This window comes from Emydura macquarii, unplaced genomic scaffold, assembly GCF_026122565.2.
Source record: "Emydura macquarii macquarii isolate MOO-44397 ecotype Brisbane River unplaced genomic scaffold, CSIRO-AGI_Emac_v2 contig_1876, whole genome shotgun sequence".
Lineage (NCBI taxonomy): Eukaryota > Metazoa > Chordata > Testudines > Chelidae > Emydura > Emydura macquarii.
Window position 1 is genome coordinate 22,159,618 of NW_027132013.1, and position 24,160 is coordinate 22,183,777.

At 42.7% G+C, this 24,160-nt stretch overlaps 1 protein-coding gene across 1 annotated transcript in view; it reads left to right on the top strand.

The window, feature by feature from the left end:
- Positions 1–21,620, top strand: part of LOC137159678 (cytosolic phospholipase A2 zeta-like) — a 32,222-nt gene extending 10,602 nt beyond the window's left edge. The window contains exons 5-20 of the mRNA XM_067558143.1: positions 2,342–2,382; positions 2,933–2,975; positions 3,865–3,931; positions 5,251–5,420; positions 7,850–7,963; positions 9,959–9,996; positions 11,394–11,529; positions 12,063–12,199; positions 13,972–14,194; positions 15,022–15,136; positions 15,960–16,097; positions 16,446–16,553; positions 17,327–17,521; positions 18,465–18,631; positions 19,947–20,133; positions 21,400–21,620. Coding sequence (XP_067414244.1) covers positions 2,342–2,382; positions 2,933–2,975; positions 3,865–3,931; positions 5,251–5,420; positions 7,850–7,963; positions 9,959–9,996; positions 11,394–11,529; positions 12,063–12,199; positions 13,972–14,194; positions 15,022–15,136; positions 15,960–16,097; positions 16,446–16,553; positions 17,327–17,521; positions 18,465–18,631; positions 19,947–20,133; positions 21,400–21,620 — 2,100 coding nt within the window. The remainder of the gene's footprint in view (positions 1–2,341; positions 2,383–2,932; positions 2,976–3,864; positions 3,932–5,250; positions 5,421–7,849; positions 7,964–9,958; positions 9,997–11,393; positions 11,530–12,062; positions 12,200–13,971; positions 14,195–15,021; positions 15,137–15,959; positions 16,098–16,445; positions 16,554–17,326; positions 17,522–18,464; positions 18,632–19,946; positions 20,134–21,399) is intronic.
- Positions 21,621–24,160: the final 2,540 nt, after the last annotated feature.

Sequence of the window (24,160 nt, forward strand, 5' to 3'; positions counted from 1 at the left end):
CTGACTTTAGCAAAGCTTTTGATACGGTCTCTCACAGTATTCTTATCAGCAAGTTAAAGAAGTATGGGTTGGAAGAATGGACTATAAAATGGATAGAGAACTGGCTAGAGCATAGGACTAAACGAGTAGTGATCAATGGCTCCATGTCTAGCTGGCAGCCAGTCACAAGCGGAGTGCCCCAGGGGTCGGTGCTGGGGCCAGTTTTGTTCAACATCTTCATTAATGATCTAGAGGATGGGGTAGACTGCACCCTCAGCAAGTTTGCAGATGACACTAAGCTAGGGGGAGTGGTAGATACACTGGAAGGTAGGGATAGGATACATAAGGACCTAAAGAAACTGGAGGATTGGGCCAAAAGAAATCTGATGAGGTTCAACAATGACAAATGTAGAGTCCTGCACTTAGGATGGAAGAATCCCATACACAGCTACAGACTGGGGACCAATGACTTAGGCAGTAGTTCTGCAGAAAAGGACCTGGGGGTAACAGTGGATAAGAAGCTGGATATGAGTCAGCAGTGTGCCCTGGTTGCCAAGAAGTCTAATAGCATATTGGGCTGCATTAGTAGGAGCATTGCCAGTAGATCGCGGGAAGGGATTATTCCCCTCTATTCGGCATTGGTGAGGCCGCATTTAGAATATTGTGTCCAGTTTTGGGCCCCCCGCTACAAAAAGGATGTGGAGAAGTTGGAGAGAGTCTAGCAGAGGGCAACAAAAATGATTTGGGGGCTGGAACACAAGACTTATGAGGAGAAGCTGAGGGAACTAGGCTTGTTTAGTCTGCAGAAGAGAAGAATGAGGGGGGATTTGACAGCAGCCTTTAACTACCTGAAAAGCGGTTCCAGGGAGGATGGAGCTAGGCTGTTCTCAGTGGTGGCAGATGACAGAACAAGGAGCAACGGTCTCAAGTTGCAGTGGGGGAGATCTAGGTTGGACATTAGGAAAACGTTTTTCACTAGGAGGGTGGTGAAGCACTGGAATTGGTTACCTAGGGAGGTGGTGGAATCTCCATCTTTGGAGGTTTTTAAGATGCGGCTTGACAAAGCCCTGGCTGGGATTATTTAGCTGAGGTTAGTCCTGGTTAGTCCTGCTTTGAGCAGGGGGTTGGACTAGATGACCTCCTGAGGTCCCTTCCAACTCTATGATTTTAAGTTGTGTTGACTCTTCCCCAGCATATTATGTTCATCTCTGTGTCTAATAATTCTGTTCTTTACTATAGTTTCAATCAGTTTGCCTGCTACTGAAGTTAGGTTTACCGGCCTGTGGTTACCATGATTGCTTCTGGAACCTTTTTTAAAAATCAGCGTTGTATTAGCTATCCTCCAGTCAGCTGATACAGAGGCTGATTTCAGCAATAGGTTATGTACCACAGTTAGTAGTTCTGCAGTTTCATATCTGAGTTCCTTCAGAACTCCTGGGTGAATATCATGTGGTCCTGGTGACTGATTACTGTTTATCAATTTGTTAAATAACCTCCTCTACTGACCCCTCAATCTGGGAGAGTTCATCAGATTTGTCACCTAAAAAGAATAGCTAAGGTGTGGGAATCTCCCTCACATGCTGGGAAGTGAAGACTGATGCAAAGAATTCATTTAGCTTCTCCGCAACAGCCTTGTCTTCCTTGAGGGGTCCTTTAGCACTCAATGGTCCAGTGGCTCCACTGATTGTTTGGCAGGCTTCCTGCCTCTGATGTACTTCATTTTTTTTGTTTTTTGTGTCTCATACTAGTTGCTTTTCAAATTCTTTTTTGGCCTGTCTAACTATACTTTTACAATTGACTTGCCAGAGTTTATGCTCCTTTCTATTTTCCTCAGTAGGATTTTACTTCCAATTTTTAAAGGGTGTCTTTTTGTCTCCAACTACCTCTTTTAGTCTGTTGTTTAGCCATGATGGCATTTTTTTGGCCCTCTTGCTGTTTGTTTTTTTTTATTTGGGGTATACATTTAGTTTGAACTTGTATTATGGTGTTTTTTAAAGGATTCCACGAAGCTTGCAGGCATTTCACTCTTGTGACCGTTCCTTTTAATTTTCATTTAATAGCTTCCTCATATTGGGGTAGTTCCACTTCTTGAAGTTAAATGCTTCTGCAGAGGGTTTCTTTGATATTTTTCCCCCATCACCATTCCGGTCAGGTAGTCGGTAATATATTCCCACTGCTATACTCTTACTTTTATTCAGGCATGGAATTTCTATCCATAGAGGTTCTATGGATAGAAATATGGATGGAAATTATCATGGAGGGGACAAAAGGGACAAGGGTGGGTTTGGACTGGAGCTATGAAATGTGCTCCCCAATATTCAGGTGACCCATTGTGTGTCTGGTCTCTTTCAAGGAAAAGGAGGGGAAAGAAGAGTTGGATGTGGAATTTTCTTTGGAAGAAAGGTGAGGTTCCCACCAGGTGCTGCTAACTGTACATCTAGCTTTGAATAAACCCTTTACAATCTACTGTAGTATTTCTCAGTGCACTCACTATGTGAGGGGATGCCATTATACATGCCAAGAGGCTGCTGCTTCCTCAGTTTGAAGGGGTTGTTAAATCACTGCTCTACGGAAGTCACACTCTTGGTATCCTAGGTGTGTCTGGGGTAGGTTAATGCAGCTGGATATTTCACAGTATATATTCCAGTGTTTCGGTGCAGTATGTCTGGGATGACTGGCCTCCTGTTTAAATCCTTCTTCTCTGGGTTCTGGCTATCCTGTGACAAGGTGGAAAAATCCAAAGCAGCTGTACAAAATCAAAATGCTATTTCTCCCCTGACAGTGGAAAATTTCCTGCCTCACACAAAGGAACCATTTGCTTCAGTGTCAGATTCTAAATTATAAAGACCCTGTCACAGTTTAGGTCCCAAATGCAGTGAGTTGGGAGAGGAAGGTAAAGGGGATTGTAGCTAAGGACTCAAAACTCATTCATATTACCCCTTCATTTCCACAGCACTGCTTCCCCCACTGAGGCCATCACCAATGGCATTCTAGTGGTAAGTAGAAGATGTGTTTTTGCTTATATGCTGGAGGACTGTTACTTGGTGTGATTGCACTGTTCATGGTGCACTACTTTCCACACACCACTTTGATTCTCCTCCCTTCTTGTTCTCCTTTTCTTTTTAATGGGGGAAAAATCAGAGACTCTCTCCTTGGTTACTACTGTAGTGATGTCTTCCACTTCCCCACAGGTTATCAGTTAAGTACCACAGAAAAGACCTCTACCTCATGAGCTAAAGAATAATTCCATTAGCTGGTTGCAGTAGCAGGCTGTTATACTCTAGTGGATCTACCACTAAAGATTGACAAGACCCACTTTCTCCATTTGGTACACTGTCATCTGCAAGCATTCCTTAAAATTGCTGTGTCTGGCAGAGGGGTGATGGTTTTAATTGCAAAGCATTTGTAGTGGGGCAGATTTTGGAAAGCTGTGGGTTTTGGAGAATGTGTGTGTGTTGAGGGGAGCATTTGGGACCCCTTAGCACTGAGGTACACATTGCTTTCCATCAAAGATGGTAGTGTTACAGCTGCCTCTTCACATCCCTGCACTCCCATTCTGTGCCCCTTAGTAACAAACAAGCTTAGAAGCCAATCTCTCCAGGCCAGTTTTACTTGGCACTGGTTTAGGTCAGAAGCAACCAGGAATAAGAATTTGGAGGAAGGTGCTCAAGCCAAAGAGTCCTTTTGAGTGCAGTGAGGAGAGCCCTGCTCCGGGGAAATGCTTTTCTGGATGTAAGAACAACTCTCTCCCAAACTGAGCTTAGTTTTGTCCTTGGATTATTTATCTAAAAACCTCTCATCAAAGACACGAGCATTAGCATCAATGAGGAAATGAACATATCTTCCTAGTCAGTTAAGTTCTTCTGGCTCATCCCTTTCACGTAGGCTCATCCGTGCCTGCTTGTCCAAGGCTCCATCAATAAAAGTGAGAAGACCAAATGGATAATACAAGGTAGGTCTTGTGATAGACATGGCAATTTCCTGCAATCGCCTTGAAAAACGTTACTGAATTAAGTTGAAGTATCATTGGGGAGTCCTTTGTATTAAATGCAAAGGTTATGTATTATGGTGGGCCTTTGTCTGCTGATCACTTTTTCCATGAGGCCAGAATCAAAGGCCCAAGCTGTGTAAAGGAAAGACTGAGCTGTTTGTGACTGTTATGAACTTGAAATAACAGAAAAAATCCTTTGTGGGGTTTGAAGGACTGACATCTAACAGAGCCCTTCCTGGAGTTGAGGGGTGGTCTCTGATAAGCTTATTAGCATGCATGTAGGTTTTTTATTGTTTTTAGTGTGTGTTCTCTATAATTCTTTCACCTTAAGAATAAATGAGCTTGCTTAGAAAGCGCTGCATGGTAACTTATAACTGTTGGCAATTACAGCTGTTCATAGCTTCAAAGAGAAAGCAAAGCACTGATGCTGGCCTGTTGACTCAGTCTGGGGATATCACAGTGTAGGCAGGGAACTGTGCAGCCTGGAAAAACTCTGGTCAGGAGGGGGAGAGATGTGGCCGCTGCCCAAGAGAGGAGAGTTGAAGAGCTGGGAGCCTTATGTGGGTACACTTGGGGGACTATAAGGGGAGAATATGGGTGCAGTTGCCTTGAACTGTGACAGGTATGTCTTTTCTTTGACATATCCATCCAATTCAGGGGTTGAGTGCAAGAGGATATGATGGAGAACTGCACTTCCCCTTGTTATGGAGTGCTATACAAAACATTGGTAAGGACCTTCAGGAGGCCTGTCTGGTTCATTTCTAGTGGTCATTTTGTTCACCTGGTTGGCAAAGGGTGCATACTGGCATTCCTACACAGGGTTCACTGGGGACACTGAGCAGGACAGCTGGGACAAACAAGGGTAATTCTGTAGATATTCTATAAAATAACATTGCCCCCTCCCCATCAAAATCCATGCAGACAAAATTCCCACCTTGCACTTAATGCAGTCCCTCAATGCTGTCTGCAATGCTGGGGGCACAGCAAACATACCTGTGCTGTCACCATATCCATGTTGGGTGCAGTGACCAGAACCTACAACTGGAAACCAGGAAACACCTCTTAATGTTGCTAGGTGCATGTATAGGTTTAACCACTGAAGATGATCAGAGGAGCAGCATTGTTAGGAGGGTGTTGGGGAATCAATGTGGAACTTGGTTTGGAGGATGTGAGTTCACCTGAGGAGAGGTGATTGTAATCTAGAGTAGTATATTATTGATTTCCTTTTCTGTCTTTATGCTCTGAATTGTGTGAGCTAAACCTCTCACTTGGTTATTCAGAGAACTGTCAGGTCAAGTTGTCGGTGCCAGGGGCCTTTGAGAATCGGTCATCCACTTTCTGCAGTGCCGATTCAGAAGAGAGAAGGAAGATCCCATTTCTCTTCCACGTAGACAGAGAAATTTGCCCGGAGCTGCACTTGGAGCTGCTGCAAACGACAACTGTCCTAGAGGTGAGAAACAGCATTTTCCAGAGGCTTAATCCACTACCCAGGGAAATCCATTCTGAAGCCAGGTCCTCGGCTCCTGAAAATGACACTGGTGTCCTGACTTATGCTCCGTTCATAATAATTCTATATACTACCCCTGTTAGACAAGTAGTGTTAGAGACAAAGTTGACATAGTGTAGACCTAGCTCTTACACTTGTTCATGAAAATAAATCCATTATGTTAAAATAGGATCTATTTATGTGAACTATTGGATGTGAAAATACACAACAAATAATTATAGGGTGGGGCTGGTTGGTACCGGCTGTTATTAAAGTGGCCCAACACTTCCAATTAAAAGATGATGGGTTTTTTTGCTCATAACTTTACCAAATGTTAATCATTTGGGCTGAAATTTTACTGCCAGATATCTGCCTCAGGCTGAATTATTTTGGAAAAATTCAGCCACGATGATCAAGGTATTCCTGAGAACATGGCTAGGGAAAAATATGTTGTTTTGCCCATGTTAAAACAAAACAAGTAACTTCTTCTTTGAGAATCACAAGCACCCCCTGCTGTGGAGCCAGGACTTGACATTTGGTGGGGGGGGAGAGGGTGGTATTTGTGTCAGAGATATTCCTTTCGCTATGCCTATGAAAATCTGTCCAAATCTGACCAATTTAGTAGCCCTTGAAAAATTGCAGTTTGCACATGGTCAGTAGAGAAATGCTAGAGTTTTGCAGCTGAATTCCCTGAGTATTCCATCCACACTGGGCATGCTCCACCTTAGAGCTAAGCAGAACTTCCCTGCAATTGCAGTTCTGGACTGCTGTGGACTGTGGTGGGCCCCGGCACTGGAACTGGGGGGCAAGGGAGTTTGTCTCTCCTGTGCGCTGAATGACCCTCCTGCTGACACCCAGGCAGTGTGGAGGAGGAATCTGCCTTACTCAAATGTAGAGGGGACAAGAGCTGGACTTGGAGGGGTAGGTTGGGTAGGGGACTGGAACAAGGAGTCTAGGGGATGGACTGGGACTTGAGTCTGGTGAGGAGGGGGAGAGAAACTGCGAATCAGATGGAGGGGGACTGGCTGGACAAGTGGACTGGGAGTTGGGGCGGGAAATGGATGGGACTGGGAGCCAGTGGTTGGGGTGGGGAAACTGAGATTGGATGAGGAGCTGGGGGGAGATTGGAAGTGCCTAAACAAGGATTAGGAATAAATAAGACTAGGAATCAGTGGGGTGAGGAGATGAGAGACAGAACAGATCCAAGAAGGAGCCAGAGTGCAGGGGAGAACTGGGACTGTCTGGGCAAAGAGATTGGAACATGGAGACAGGGTGGGGGGCACTGGGATTGGACAAGGCACCCGGAGAGGAAGACTGGAGGCTGGTGGGTGTGGAGCAACAGGTTTGATGAGGAGGGGGAAACTGGGACTGCTTGGGCCAGAAGACTGGAGACAAGGGGAAGAGGTAGGGTGGTGGGGAACTAGGAATGGCTGGGCAAAAGGATTCAGATTGGGAGTGGGGGAGGTGACTGGATGGAAAGTCTGGAGAAGTTGAGACTAGGAGTTGCTGGGCAAGGAGACTTGGACTAACCAGATGAGAAGAATAGGACTGGGGCAAGGACCTAGGAGTGGGGAAGGAACAGGGCTGGAACAGAGACAGGATGGAGGACACACGGTTGAAGGGGTAAACCTTGGTGGAAAATGGGCAGAAGAGGCTGTGCCCACTAGAACGAACTCTGATCCAGAGCCTGGAATGGAACCCAAGGTTTCTGAGTCTCGTTATTCCTCTGCTGTCAGCAAATAGCTGTGAAACTGCCCAGCAAAGTATCCCATCCCCTCTAGTTCTGGGCCACAGAGAGGATAACAACCTACTACTGCTATCAATTACTCCGTTAGCTCAAGTGGCAGAGGTCTGTGCGGTGGATCTAAAGGTTCCAACTTGCTGAGCCATTTAGGTTTATTAAAGGGCATAGTCAAGCTCCATTGAAGTCAAAAGAAATAGGACTATTGATTTCAGTGGCAATAGGATTGGGCTTTCATATACTACCATGTGTCTGGGTTCAAAGGGCAAGTTTAGTTGCTGGTCTTTGGGAATGTTTCTCTCTAATGTATGAATTGGGTAGGTCAGAATTGTTTATGTAATGTGAACTTGTGATTTTTAACTTTTTAAGTTAGCTTTAAAGGAGATATTATTATTACAGACATCTTTTCCTGAATTGCACTTCTCCACTTGAACTGTGACATAATAAAAATTTTGTTATTGGATAATTAAACCACCAGCCATTTTTACTCATTTGAACAGTGAACATATAGTTTTCTGTTAGTACCAATAGCACATATTTAAGTGGTAGGTTTTTATAAAAAGCGTACAGGACCTTGAATGATGGAAGCATGCCTCTATAAATGTAGACAAACAGTTTTCTCTGTAAGTAAACCAAGCTTTTTAATTCCTAGGAGGGATGGAGTGAGGATCTGAAAATGCACACTGCACGCTTAGGGACGGGATCAGTCCCTCTTGCAACACTTCCTCTTGGACAGGAAGTTGAAATTAGCATTCCACTAGGAAAGGTAATAGTCTCTCATTCTATACACAGGTTTTTTTGGGCCGTGTAAGCGGTGATGACTAAGTTAAGCTTTGTACTTTTAAGCTCTATGTTGTTCTTTTGTTACTGTTCATGTTCTTTTTAAGGCAGAAGCATTTGGGGACATAGGCTGTCTTTTACAATGTGTTTACACCCTAGTACAATGAGGATAGTGTATGACTGGAGCTGCTAGGTGCTACAGTGAGATGGACAGGAAAGGGATGGATGAGTCACAGATAAGGAATGGAGGAAGGGGCATGTTGAGGGAGGAAAGGCTTTCAATTGAGAATAGAGGGAAATAAAGAGGAGGAGAAGGCTGATTGTTAGAGCAAATAAGGAATGTAAAGAGAGGGACAATATTATAATGGAAGTGGAGGGTAGGAGTGAAGGAGGGGACTGATAGGGATAAGCATACCACTATGTCTCCCTTTAAGACTTTCATTTTCCCTGTAATATTACCCCTGTCCTCTCACATTAACCTGACCTTCAGGTTTGCAATTGGGTTTGACTCAGAAATCCTACCCCTTTCGTCTTCCTGACAGGCTGTTAGAGAGCAGAGACATGCTCTGGGAAATGTCCTGGATTCAGCTGTGGACACCCATGGTAACTAACCCCTTTTATAGTCTGTCTCTAAATGAGCAGTTACTCTCACATTATTGCTGCCTCACAATACATTTGGAGCGGTCATCTCTGAAATGTGGGGACTAGGAGGAAGGAGTGAAATCTCATCTACAATTCAAAGGTTAATTTAAAGCATCAACTAAAACAGAGAAAACGGTGTGTAAATTCATTGACCTCTTTTATTTCCTATTCAGTTCAGCATTTTATCTGTTTGGTCTTGCTGGTTGAAGACCTTTTTATGGAGATGGGCAGAAATGAGATGTCAGTGTTGATTTGAGATGAGCAATCACAAGAAGTATTTTGCCTGCTAACTAAACCTGCTCCTCCCTCTGTCAATCTGGCAGTGGCTTGTCTCATGTTTCCATTCTTTTAATACCTCTCTCTCCCTGCTTCAGGCCCTTGGCTCTCTGCCTGTGAGGTGTATATCATCTACATAGGCAGTCAAATCAAGTGTATTAGTCCAAGTGTCTTAACCATTCAGTAGCTGAGGGAAAGGCATTGTGCAAGTCCATGCTGGACCAGGGCAGCCCTTGCAAATGGGTGCACCCTTCATCTACATCGCCTATATCTTCTCACTGGCCACATCGGTGAAGTGGGGAGTCAGTCACATAGTTATTAGCAGCACATCTGAAGTGATTGAGCTTTACCCAAAGATGGCATGGAAGGTCAAACACAGGGGGTTGTTGGCTCTGTCACGAGATATGCACGGACTATGTTTTTATTCCTATAATCTCTATGGTTATACTGATGGGTTTGCTCATAATAAGCGTTTTGTCATCTTCAATGAACTGTTAGGAGGAGCCTCCAGAATCTTCTGTCACATGAGCTGTGATGCATGAAAACTTCTGTTCCATTAACTTTCATGTCCAAAATCTTCTGCCATGTTGGACTCGTGTGCTGAAGACAGAGGATTATGTTAATGAACTAAAGTTAGCTCTTTTTGTTAAAATTTGTCAAAATGTTGTGTATTTATTGCCTTAGCCAGCATTCCAGTTACCAAAAACTGTCACACTATTGCTACATGCGGAATTTCATGACTTTGCACATATTGGTTGCTCACAAAAATGGCTTACAGAAAAGTTGAAAATCCAGTCAGTTTTGACTTTCAGAGGAGACGTACACTGCTGTGTTCCCTTATGGTGACTTTATTGGTGGCCTTTCTTGTTTTCTTAATCTACAATAAGGATCACTCTGACTAAAGCATGTATTTGTTCTTTGTGAATGGTGCAAACATAACATGGCCTGTCTTCAAGTTGGCTTGTATAGTTTTTTTATGATAAGCTGTGGATATTCTTTATGCTTCATTGGTGAGAGCATCTGTAAAACTATCCTGTGATTCAGGATTGTTCCTTTTTTCCAGGGACAAGGTGTGGATATGACTGTGAAGGTTGAAGAGAGGTGAGTCAGATACCCAGAAATTCCTAAAAGAACATGTGATGAGCAAATACTGTTGTCATTTATAAACTATCTTGGTAACTGTTTTAACTGTCTCAGTTATACTTACCATTCATTTTACTTGGCTGTCTCAAGTGAAAAAAGGTTGCTATTGTAGAGGGTTTTTCTTCAATTGTATCAGTTCACTGTAACTTGACTGTAGAATCAGTTTTTCTTATACTGGAAACTCATCGTATCTGTGTGCTCAGAAAAAGAACTGAAATTATAACTAACTTGGGACTGAGTGCTGAAGAATTGCTTACTGAAGTCACATCTGAAAAAGTTGCTTTAAATAGCAATACACGGACTTTTTGTCTACAAACTGATGTGGGTGTGAGCGTGGTCAGGAGAGCTAGCACTCTTCTCCAAACAATAAAATGTCTCTCATTATTGGTAGATAATATTTTTTCAAAGCAGAGCTAATTCTTGAGCTGTTTTAGACATAGCAGGCAGATAGTGTAAATCACACATCATGTCATTAATACACATTCAAAATATTTTCAACCTGTTGAATGTTTACAGCTTTCCTCTAATCAGATTTTATATCCACCTTTTTCAGAAAGATTGTTAAAGTTCTTTTAGATATATTGGTACTTTGATGGCTTTGTTGAGGTGTCTGGGCTCTCGGCAAAGATGTAAGGAGTCAGAGGCCTTCTTCAAAGAGCTTATGGTGGGAAAAAAGCAAAATGCAAAGCGGGGAAGGGAAAGGGATATAGCTTAAAAGTGAAGTGACTGAACAATATTGTAAGTGGAAGAACTTTAGAATTAACTTCAGTTGCTTTGATGCTAACTATTCTTGTAATGCACTTATCTAAAGAGTGTATTCTCTGCTTTTTTGACTGTATGTATACACATTTTTCTACTCATGTATCATCTGAGAAATTGTATAGGTGATTGAACAGACTTGTCAGGTACAATTTTTAAAATATTTTTTATTTTGTTTTTTAATGTTTAATTATCTGATGGAAGAGACCCGGGTTGGAAGCTTTGTTTTTGTGAGGCTATCCTGAAGATGTGAGGCCTTTTAAGAGGGTCTTGAAGGAAGTGTGTAGTTGGTCTGGAATGCTGAAGTGAGAAAACTGTTCCAGAGACAGGACAAACTCTGATTTCTCATGACTCTTGTCACTTGGACAGCTTGGTTCTTTAAAAATAGATACTGATGAAGCATAAACAAGAATACAACACAAATATTAATGAAAACCAAGGAAAAATAAATGCATTTAATTTCTTTTCAGCTGATCTTAACTTTTGAGGCAGTGTACAAAAATCACAGGGATGGTCTCAAGTGTAGTCTCTGAAAATTCATCTGTCTCTTTTGCCATTTCCGTTCTCCTTCCCTCTACTCTTGCTTGTGGGTGTAGCTCTCAGGATATTGATGTACGCATCAGTTTTGACCTCTGCAAAGGAGAGAGAGAATTTTTGGACATGAGGAAGAAAGTAGTTTCTTCTGCCCTAAAGAAGACCCTTGGCTTGCCAGAGAAACCCAAGAAAGATGAGGTATGAAATTTCCTTTTTTAGAGATTTCAGTCCTTTGTGATGAGCTTTAGGGGCAGATAATTGTACTGTCTGTCAACCTAAGTTTAATGGGGAAATAGATTGTAAGCACACAGGTTTTGAAAAGCCAGCTCAATATACAAGAGACAGTCTTGGACTCACAGGAGTAGAACAGGGACAAACAACCCAGAAAACCCCCACCAAAGAACAGGGGAAAGCTATTTGAGCTGCTAACTATCTCTGTTTGCTGTCCCAAATGGCTGCTCAGGCACTTAGATAAAATTACAGAACATAAATAAGCAGAAGATTTGGACATAGTGGGCTCAGGCTTTTTAATATCAACGGAGTCCTTTTATAGGAATACTCGTCTATCTCACTACCTCTCCATATTTCATTTTTATATAGAATGAGAAAATCCATTAAATGAAATCTCAAACCAAATGAACTTTGTGTATAATATTAAATATATATGTATGTAATGCAGTGTATTTAATTGCATTTGTTTTTCATAGCCTTTCATTTTTCTATCTTTGTAGATCCCTGTGGTGGCAGTAGTGGGATCAGGAGGTGGGATGAGAGCTATGACTGCTTTCTATGGCAATCTCTCCGGACTCCAGAAGCTTGACCTCTTGGATATCCTGATGTATATGTGTGGAATCTCAGGATCCACCTGGTATGTAACTGGAACTTTCACTTTTACCAACATGAATGATTCAGTGAAAAGCTCATATATTTCTATAGTCTCTGTATTTATCTGGTTACTTATTTAATTATCCTTCACGTTTCTGAAATGTGTCTATAGATGCCTATCTATGCTTTGGGTGCCTCTCCCATAAGTTAAAAATTATGGCATAAATATAGCCAAAGGACTGCTCATAAATAAACTCACCTTGGTCTGCACCCTCTCAACAGCCTTAACTAAGGGAGGAAAAAGGTGAGCTTTGCAGTATGCTCAGTACAGTACAGTAGACGCTTGTTTGCAGCAAAACCTTGTAAGAGCAACTGCTACTTACGAACAACGTTTTCCCTGGGAACGTTCCCTACTGTGAATTGTCAACACTCCCCATTACAGAAACAGCTGCTTAGGAGTAACATAGCAAAAGGGCACTGATATGCTGCTACTAATGAGCATCTACTGTAAATCACAGGGAGAGAGGGGAATCTGAATTAGTCCCCTTCTGTCCCCCAAATCAGTGAATGGAAAAGAAGAAACAGGAAAGTAAAATCTAATATTGTTGCCCCCCTCTTTTTAAAGAGAGCATTTTTCATCAATCCATACAATATTTCCATTAACATAATTCTTATCAAAGGATTTCAAACTACCTCCATTGTCAATGAATAGATCCATCTTTCTGAGGCCTTAGTCCCTTTATCACTGAAATTCCTTTTTCGAAGAAATGAGATTTTAGTAATATCAAATTTGTAGTGGAAAAATCAAGGTACAAGCCCATGTCGCTTTAAAATAAATCAGTTTGTAGAAAGGTGTGTAAAGTGTGTTTAGGTATTAAGAAAAATAATGTGAATTAAGTTAGAGGGAAGGTGCTGGAAAAGGGTGGGTGTGTCTAGAGTTGTCCAGGGTACTGGGGTAAAGAAAAAAGGGGACACAAGAAGCCTCAGACATTAGATGACTATGGTAATTGTAGTTTTAGGAAAGTTTCTTCATGCTAATAATTAAGTCTTTACTGAAAGTCTGAAGGTATATATAAAAATATGATATTATGACTTGAAGAGAATGGAATTTTGAGGCCCAAACAAGGGCAGTGGTATAAGAGACTGGGGGAGGCTAAGCCACCCTCAAAAAGGCTGACCATCCAGGAGGACAAATGCCGTGGATGCAGTGTGGATCACTTCTCTTTGGAGGTGTGTTGGCCTGCTACCTTTGGAGTGCTGGAAGCAGAGCTCCTTAGAAGTGAGGGGTGAAATAGGTGCCCGAACTGTGGCCTGCCCTGCCCCCGCTCTGCCTCTTCCACTGCAGAGAGGAGCATGCGGGTGGGCCTCAGGGGAAGAAGTCGAGAGGAGTGAGTGGCAGGTTGGCAGGGGTGGAGGGGGAACTTGAAAGAGAGGGCAGAGTGGGGGTGGGAAGAGGTGGATTGAGGGTGGCGTCTCAGGGAAAGAGGTGGAGTTGGGGTGGGGCCGTCCAGGTGCCGGTGGGCCCCTCTCCCACTTCCCGGGATCTTCTGACACACATGTGTAAGCCTCCTGAAATGGAAAACTCATATGCCATCAATGGGCCCAAACTGTGACCGACCATATAATTGTTTAATATGCAAGCAAATTCCTAGGCGCTATAGACTATAAATGAAAGAAGTTGTTAAATAAAAACAGTGATGTTACTTTCAGTTCTGTTCGAATCACAACGGGGGGGAGGGCAGCCATCTTTCTCCAGACATTTGGTATTGTGTGTAAAAATTTGTTGTTTACTGAAAAACTTGGACATTTTACTAGGTGTTTATCTAAACTCTACAAATACCCTCACTGGTCCCACGAAGACCTCCAGGATGCAATTAGCGCTGCTCGGAAACTTGTGACCAGCAGCAAAGTTGGGGCATTTTCTGCTGAACGACTGGTGTATTACTTCCAACAGCTGATCCTGTTGGAGAAAGAAGGACGGAAGGTCACACTCACGGATTTGTGGGGCCTTATCATAGAATATTTCTTACATCAGAAGGTAATGAGGCTCTTGGATTGTGAATTGTTTGTCTTCATAATAGGAGCTTAGCAAACCTGTTTGAAGCCTCAGGTAACTTATCTCTTCAGACTTGTGGAACACTTCCTAAGCATCTCCCAGAGATAAACAGAGTTTTACAGGAGAAATTAAAACTTTAAATAATATCTAATGGTGATTAAAATCCCATGTGATTATCCCATGTTAATCATAAACATATTCCATCCTAATATAATTATAATTATCCTATGATAATCATAAATACATAGCATTTTATATTTTCAAAATGTCTCACAACCATTAGCTAACTCATCTTTATAACACTTCTGAGATAGATAAGCGTTACTCCTTTTTGCGGATGATGTAGCTGACACAGAGAGGTTATATTACTTGTCCAAGGCAACATGCTGAGTAAGGGACAGATCGGGTTAGAACTCCAGAATCCCTGGCCCACAGTATTTTGCTCAGTAGGTATGTGTGACCAATGCTTTGTATTTGCTTTTATATTTTTATTGTCTCTTCTGATGCCTCAAGGAATCCTTTATGAGAACCAAACATTGAGATCTATCTACTTCTTTTCTCATGTTATTTCAATTTCTGGATTGTGGAAATACCGTAAGATGAGATCCCCTGTTAGTTTGACCCTGAGTTTTAAAAAAGCCTATGAAAAACTAAAGAGAATTTGTTTGAGAATGTTGTCTGAGTTGTTCACTATTCATGCTGTGTGATTGGTCACATCAGTCACATAGTATTGCAAGGGCAAGAGGAACCTTTTATTTAATGGCAAAACTGAATACCAAAATGACACGACTTTTCCCTGCCATATCCAGCAGGATCCATCGAAGCTGTCTGACCAGCAGTCAGCAGTCAGGTGGGGACAGAACCCCTTCCCTATCTATGCAGCTGTCAATGTGAAGCCCAATGTCGGTAGCCATGAATTTACAGGTATAAAACGAAGTGTTTTTTTCCTCTAAAATCTGTAAATAGCATTTCCCCCCAGTTTTAATTATTTTTGTCCAGTCTCAAATCTTATCACAGCACAGTAATGATGGTGGGCAGCAATATAAACTCTCCTTCATACCCTGGCTGTATTGAATTTACTGGGTGAAATCCTGTTCCCATTAAATTCTCAATGAAAGATTTGCCATTTACTTCATTGGGGTCAGGGTTCCCCGTTATGTATACTTAACTTTCCATTCATTTTTAAATATTTGTAATGATGTGTTCAGTAGCAGGTCTTCTCTTGAACTGACATTGTTTATTTGGGATGTATCTCTGTGTGGGCATATGCACATCTTTATTTAATGTTTTTTTGTTTTTTGTCACCAACACACTTTGGAATCCTGATATGACAGATTGAAATTTTGTTTGGCTGATTTGCAACTCTGATTTCCTAATTCTTCCTGTTATTGAGATGAAAATACTTCTTTAAATCCATTCTTCACCCCTTTCTGTCCCCATTAAAAATATCAATGTCTGATGCTGGTGAAAAGTCTTAATAGTGAATTTCCATGAATCTCTGTTAAATAAACCTCCTGTCAGTCATGTTGCTCCCATGCCATAAATAAGTTGTATGTGGGAGAATCTCCTATTATGACATTAATGAATTAGCCATTGTCATCTGGGAGGGTTACGCCTTGCACCATAAACAGCACTGGTATGGGATTAAGAAAAACAATTGTTCTCTAAGCCATTCTCACTGGAAGGGAATGAAAATGTTTGTTCAGATGTATTTGTGAGATAATTATCTTTGTTAACCCTTTCTCAGAGTGGTGTGAGTTCACACCCTATGAGTTTGGTATCTACAAGTATGGAGCCTTTATCTGCATAGAAGATTTTGGCTGTGAATTCTTCAATGGGCTGCTACTTGGGAAACGTCTGGAACCCAGAATTTGCTTTCTGCAGGGTAAGATCTGATGCTACTAGAAACATTCTGTTATGCTTTATAGCATTGTAACTTGATGCATATTGATGAGAAGGTTAAGAATAATCAGGTATTTCATTTTTAGTGACTTATATTAACAGCTGCACAGCTGCATAAGATGTTGCTCCTGGAGACTGTTAAGAATCTAACTATACTCTCAGTCCTCTTAACTGAACAAGACATTTATTATAGATAACCTGTCCTATCCCAATTTTGTCCTGAATGTTAGGTATCTGATGTACTGAAACTGAGTTTGGTTATGCTGTTCAGTGCTTGAGAATTCTGGAGTACCTAAATTAATAATCTCCTTGCTCTTCTTTCTCTTTTCAGGAATATGGGCCAGTGCCTTTGCTGCCAATCTAGATGAAATCTGGGAAGAGGTGATTTCTTCAAAAGTTGGCTTTTTAGAATCTCTGAAAGATGCCATCAAAGCTATAGGTAAAGGATAGACAGACAGTGGGCTTTTCTTAAAGTCATATGAAAGGACCTTGAAAATATCTCCTCCATTCAAGTCAGGAACCCCTTCTTACAACATAAAAGAAGATAATTTAGGAGGGACTTAACTGAACTGCCTACTGGTAGCCCATTTAGTTGAGATAATGGGAACAATATGTGTAGGGGCTGACAGAGGAGATAAGAAAGGGTAATACAGTTTGTAATACAAGTTCTCATTACCAGTACAATGAAGAAAAAAAGAAACTGGGCAGTACTGCAACTTCTTCAAAGTTCACAACAGCATCAGATTCCGGACTTATTTGCACTACAACTATAATGGGAGTCATAGGATCTGGCAACATCCCAGTTGTCCCCGGAAGCACTTGCAATACGTTTGAAGTTTCTAGTTTAAATAGTACTTATAGATGTCCCCTTAGCCAGGTGAAAACCATGCACTGTCCAAAGTGGGGACATGGGCAGGTCCCACCTATATTACAGATTTTAACTCTAGTATAACAAGGTTGGAGACAACTGTTTCTTAATTGTTTTTCCAACATTCTATTGTAGGTGGGGAGTTAATAAACATTGCTTCAGGTATCAGCTACATGAGTCCCACTAAAGCAATAGCTGTTGTGTTTAAAATCCCAGCTGTTGTAGGGGAAAGTGTAAATATAAAATGGCTGGTGTCTTGAACTCAGGGCAAAATGGTCAAGCATAGTGCAATTTGAGTTTGGACAAGGAGATCTGAATTCTGATTGGTTTGTTTCTTTTTGCAGATGAGGCTCGCGGACGCCAGCCTCTGGAGTCTTTACAGTTAGAAAGGCGAATGGTCATGCCAGGTGGAGCCTTCTCACGTTTATTTCAAGATTTATTTAAATCTCGCTTCTCTGCTGGGGAAACGATCAACTTCATGCGTGGACTGTACCTTCACAGGGACTATGTCAGTGCTAAGGAGTTTGTAGCCTGGAAAGGTGGGTAACAAGATTCTGCATGAGAGAAACCAGGCTGTGTGTTGGAGGAATTGGGGGCAGTTGGGAAGAGTAAGGTGACAGGTCAGTGACAGTGCAAGTATGTGTCATCCAAGTTCATACTGCTGTAAAGCTTATAAAGTGGACAAGATGCTGCTTTGAGCAGACCATTCAATTGGCAGTAAGGAAGGCTGCTCAAAATGCAGTTGTTGTTTAAAACAAGTTAAAACCATGTTGTTGTTTCTACAAACCCGAGCAGCAGCAGACATCTCCATGAGTAAAGTCACCAAAACCACCAGTGGAAACGCCAGATGCAGTCTTCATTTACAAAGAGGCAACCTCAATGACAGGGTTGTACTTGTGTACATGACAGCAGACTTTGTCCTATATATGTCAGAGCAAAAACACCCCAAATCCCTTTTGACTGTATTGGAAATTTCCGTGTATGAAACTTATTTGTCCCAGAAGGAAGGATGGGCTTGTGCTTAGAGCATTGGATCAGGATTAGAGAGATCTGGGTTCTGTTTTGAGCTCTGCCATTGACTTTCTGCAGGCAAGTCACTTAATTTCTCTTCCTACCTTATAGGGGTGTTGTGGGGATAGATTAGTTAATGCATGTGAAGTGCTTGGATCCTGTGGTGGTGATTGCTTTATAAGCTTTTCTGTGGTAATCAAGTATAGACCTTTTTTAGTTTGTCTTGTTTTGCTGAGTGTCCAGGGTGGGGGTAACTTATTTTGATTGGGGGGGGGGGGGGGGTGGAAGAGAGAGAGAGTGTGCGTGCATGCGTGCGGGGAGAGGGGTTGAAGGGTGGGAGTATAGTTGATGTAATTCCAAGGAATTTAAATATTTCTTCTTAAGGTCTCAGATGATTTTCACCTTTTCTCTGAAGTTAGATTGAAGTGTTTTGTGTATTTCAGTGACCAGTATGATTTTGGGGTCTTTCAGGCACTCACCAGGATGCCTTTCCCAACCAGCTAACTCCAATGCAAGACAGCCTGTATTTGATAGATGGGGTTTTCTCTATCAATTCTCCCTTTCCCTTGGTGCTTCAGCCGCAGAGAGATGTAGATGTCATCTTGTCATTCAACTACTCTTGGGAATCTCCTTTTGAGGTGAGAGACAAAAGGGAGCAGAATTAGGCAAAAGCATGTGCATGCCGCCTAGGATATCATGGATCTCTTCAGAATAGTCAAATGCCGGATTTAGAAATATCTCAGTGACTGAGATCGTTGTTAGTGCATATAATGCATTACACAGCCGTCCATCAAGTTTTTGAGCTTGCTGCAGAAATTACTGGGTAAAATTTTGTGGCCTATTATGCAGGTGACCAGATTAGATTATCATATTTATCCCTTCTGGCTTTAAAATCTATGAACGTGTAGATCACTGGTATGAATCCAAGATCAGTTTGGTAGATTTCCAGCTGATGGCTGTTAGGTGATTTACCTGAAACTAATTGATGGTCTCTGTCCAATTCCTGATGGACAAATATCCGCCTAAAACAATAACCATTTCCATATTAGATGAACTATTTTTTCTTTACTTAAAATGCCATGTTAAATGGACATTATTTACATTTAGAAATTCTATGTGAGACTGCACATTCAGGGCTCTGAGGGCCCTTGACAGATTTAAAAATGCAAGAAAGACACATTTCAAAGCAAATTTCTCTTCCTTCAAACCTGCCAGTGTGTGACACCAATAATCAAAATGTGTGACAAATGACAGAAATGTGGGACACCATAATACACAGATTTAAAAAGAAATATAAAATATGTTTGAAGGCTGTTTTCTCATGGTGTTACTTAAACCAATTTTCCAAAAAAGAAAACTGGAAAAAATTAATTCGATCACTTGCAACCATAAAGTCCCCTACCATATGAATCATCAGCAGAGACTGAACTATGGACTTTCATGTTCCGAGCACATACCTTTACTTAGTTGAGCTACAGGAATAATTGCTCTTCTGTGTGTGGAGTAGTCACTACAGAGGGACATGACACACACTTTGCCAGTGGGGTTACCCAGCTATTGGCTAGACAGAAGTAGAATACTGGAGAATGGGAATCCTGAATTCTGTCCCTGGCTTGGGAGGGTAGTATTGTGTAATGGTTAGAGATAGGAATAGTCAAAGCAGAGAGATGCATTGTTGTTATTGATAATGACTTTTATATTGCAATAGTGCTTAGAAGCCGAGGTTGAAGCCCCATTGTGTTAAGCACTATGTAGACATATATTCTTTTCAGCACTTCTGTAAATCTAGCCATAAATCAGAATGGGAACTTTGAGGTGTTATGCACTTGAAAAGTCTCATCTTTATTTAGGTGCCTAAGTGGGGAGCTGAGCTCTTTTGACTATCTGGCACCACCTGATTTTTAGATCTCATCCAGTAAAGAAAATAACTTTACTTTTGTCATCTGAGTGCAGGTCCTGCATCAGGCCCAGAAGTATTGTGAAGAACGGGAAATCCCCTTTCCACACATTGTTGTGAGTGAGACAGATAGGCAGAAGCCTAAGGAGTGTTACATGTTCATGGATGCTCAGAATCCAAAAGTTCCCATAGTGCTTCACTTTCCACTGGTGAACAACACATTCCAAAAATACAAGGCACCAGGTAAAGAAATGTGCATGAGGGGTTCAGTCATATCTGGTGCTGAGCATTTTCAGCCCCATAATTTGGGGGCGGGGGGTACTTAGCATCTTATGGGATTGAGCCCTAAGAATTTAAGGTTTGGCCTACACTTGGTCTACACTACAAGCTTACTTTGGTATAACTACACCACTCAGGGGTGTGAAAAATCCACACTCCTGTAGTTATACCAACCTTACCCCTGTATAGATAGTGCTATGTGGCTGGGACAACTTCTCCTGCTGACATAGCTACCACTTCTTGTGCAGGTGGAATTATTAAGCCGACTGGAGAGTTCTCTCTCATTTAGTTAGAGCGTCTTCACCAGACATACTACAACGGTGCAGCTGCAAATTTGTACTGTAGATCTCTGCACAAGAAGAATCATTGGGAGCAGTAACTATATGATTGGACTTTGGCCACCAGAATATCCATCATCAATATCTCAAGAAAATATTCATGTGCTACTTAAAGTGATAAAATATTTATTATATTAAATGCACTAATATTAAGTTTGTATGTTTCCTACTCTACCTGCTGGTCAGAGGTAGAACGGATCATCTGTTTAAAACTGTTTTTAATGTATTCAAATATTCCAAGGTAGTTTTTGTCATATAGAGTATAGTTATGCAGGTGTACTGTTAGTCCAGCTTTCAGAAGCTCTTTTTACTCCATTACCAGAGATTCTGGATTCCTCAGGGTGGGGTTCTGGCATAGCTTTGGCCTCATTTTTTAAATGTTGTAGTCTGAGTTTAGGCTGAAATTTTGTATTAAGATAAAGACAATGGCCCTCAGATATTTGGTTTTATGAACAGTAACAACACTGGCATATAGAAATGTATGGTCCAGAGGTTTGAATGCAAAGCTGAAAAGTACTGGGGACAAGACATGCTTATCTGGGTTCCCCTCTGTAGCTGAAAAACTTCTGAATTAAAGCTAGTCACACAGCCTGTGGAGATAGGAACTAAGTATAGGGTTTGAAAATCCCATGTGGTTAAAGTGCTTCAAACACACACCCCTATTTCACCTTGTCAGGAACTTTGCCCTGCACCTAGAGGCAAGACAAAAGAGCCATCTGCAGAGTTGGTGGAGCCAATGAATCCTCTATCTATCATCAACTTGTGGGCAGGTTTATGATAAACAATGAAAGCATACAGATGGTAGCACCTCCTTCTGCTCCTGCATAAACATGGGAGCATCTTGTTAAGGGGATCTGTGAAGATTGTTGTTTTCTGATTTTTCTGTCTTCAGGAGTAGAGCGTGAGACGGAAGATGAGAAATCCTTTGGCAACTTCTCCATTGAAGGGGAAAAATCTCCTTACTATACTATGAACTTCACATATCAACCCAATGAATTTGATAGACTGCTGGAATTGAGCCGCTACAATATTATGAACAACAAGGACACTATTTTAAAAGGCCTTGCTTTGGGCATGAAAAGAAGGGCGCTCAAGAATGCCAAAAAGGAATAAGATGCAGACTTATATTTAGGATATTGACTGGTTGCAGGGCATTGAATACAAGAAAGTTTCAGTCAAGAACACTGAAGCATTAAGGTATCTGCAAGTGACAAACACAGCTGATAACTTAATTATATTTCATTGCTTCTCCAAATACAATATGTATAAGCCAGACTTCACTTCTAGGTGAAGTGTGTGAATGGAGATTTAATAATAGCATTAAAATATTTTTATAGGCGCATGTCTGTATATCTTACTGAGCTCTTGTGTTCTTGTGCAGTGTGTGAACTAATGGTATTAAGCCTGTGATGCTTTTTCCATTGACACATATGTAATGCTGGTAAACTAATCTCCAGAATTTCTCTTCTGCAGGGGAAAGAGGGTTTCTCTCCATATTCAATACCGTCAGGATGGCATCAAGAAGTGCGGAGGGTTAATAATAAGGGTGTGTGTATTTGCACAAGAGAAGGGCATAAGCTTTTTTAAGTGCTCTGCATTGTTTAGCTTAAGAGTTTTACTTTGAAAACAGGTATGTTTTCATTGAAGGTAAAAAATGTAGTTACTTCACCTGCTCCCAAGAAAATATTATTTTCCTGTCTCCAGAAAGCATAAATACAGATAAGTGTTCAGAATTTGTTTAATTTGAATTGGAGATGCACCAGAACCAGAATGTTTCTGAGCTTTGGGTGAGTTCTGGATCCATATTCTACAGATCTTCTTCGAGTGATTGCTCATGTCCATTCCACTACAGGTGAGTGTATGGTTCCCGGAACTTTTTTCCTCTTAGCAGATCCTGTAGGGCTGGCTCTGGCGCCTCCTGGAGCCCCGCGCACATGTCGCGGTATATGAGGTGCTGCCAGCCCTACGGCCTCTTAGTTCCTTCTTTCTGCCCATGATGGTTGCTGGAACTAGCCTTGCTCTCAGCAAGTGCTATTCCCCTTGTTTTGACTTGTTTGATATTCTAAATTAGTTTTAGTTAGTTAAGTAGTTGTTAAGTGTTGTTAAGAGTAGTTAGAGATAAGGCAAGTCCCTGCTGGGACTTAGAGTGGCCGGGCTATGACCTGGTTGCCGGGATTCAAGCCGTGTGTGTCCTGCGGGAAGGCCTTCCCGCTCAGTGACCCCCACGACCGTTGCCTTAAGTGCTTGGGGGAAGCCGACAGAAAGGACAAGTGTAAGATCTTCAGGGCTTTTAAACCAAGAACTCAAAAGGACTGAGAAATCCGATTGAAAGCACTGTTCATGGAGGCAGTGCTCCGCCCGGCGTCTGAGCCGGCCTGCTCCACCTTGGCACTGAGCGTGACCTCGGTGCAGAGCGCACCGCCGGCACCAGCCTTGACTCGGCACCGCACTTCAGGTCAGCGTCGTCAAGTCAACCTGCTCTGACACAGGACGTGGAATCTCCCTCTCAGTGCCGATGTTGATCCCTGGCACTGGAGGCAGCGCAGGCCAGGAGGCGTTACCGGTTGAGGTCTGCCAGGCAGCGCTCGGACAGCTCCCGTTCCAGATCCCTGGCACCGAGGAGATCGCCCGCACTGAGGCGGTGCAGAACCTGGTCGCTGTCGGAGGGCTCGGCACTGTGCAGTCCATGACGTAGAACCCAGTCACCAGAGTCCAGCTTGGAACTGAGGAGTTTGGAGTGGCGCCAACCTCGGTCACCGAAGGGGTCTGCAGGGCCACAAGGCAAGCGGCACTGGAAATCATCTGTGCTGAGATGATGCTCTAGTACGTCTAGCTCTTCGGAGTGCACCTCTGTTCGTTGGCACTGCTCATGGCAACGGAGGCAGTCCTGGTTGTCCTCCAGATTGGAGGCGTCAAGAGGACGGTCCCCAGCATGGAAGGGCGTCTGAGACCAAGGATGTGCATGGCACCACCGGTCCAGTGACTTGGGGTCTCCCGGGGGGACAGTCGTCGGGAGAGCCGATGCCCCCACAAAGCATCACAGCCTGTGGTGCAGTCAGCCCTGGGATGGACCCAGGGTCAATGGCTGCAACAATGGCCTTATTGGGCCCCAGGGGGAATCCAGATGGGGCCGGAGCCTCAATCCATCCTGTCATCGGGGGTGCAGACTGTGCCTCCAGCATAGGAGGAGGCCCATAGACACCACTCCTTGGACAAGGAGTTGGACCCCATGGAGGGACCCTCAGTGGGTGCAGCCCTTCGTCAGGAGGGGGCGCACCTGCAGGATGCACCTCGGCAGTCCTCTTCCTTCTCACCGGATGAGGCAGTCTCAGGGACCACTCGATGCCACTGGAGGATTTCAGGGTGCACCAGGAGCTGCTCAAGAGGGTGGCCTCCAACTTGGGGCTGGAGGTGAAGGAGTTAGAGGCTGAAGATAGCCTTTTTAATGTGCTGGTGGCAGCTACCCCAGTGAGAGTGCCCTTCCAGTCCATGAAAAGGTCCTTAAAATTGTAAAGGTCCTGTGGCAAACCCCTTCCTCGGTCCCCCTACGTTAAAGGTGGCCAAGAAAAAGTATTATGTCCTGGCCAAAGGGTTTGAGTATTTGTTCACTCACCCCGCCCTGGGAACTCTGGTGGTAGACGTGGCTAACCAGC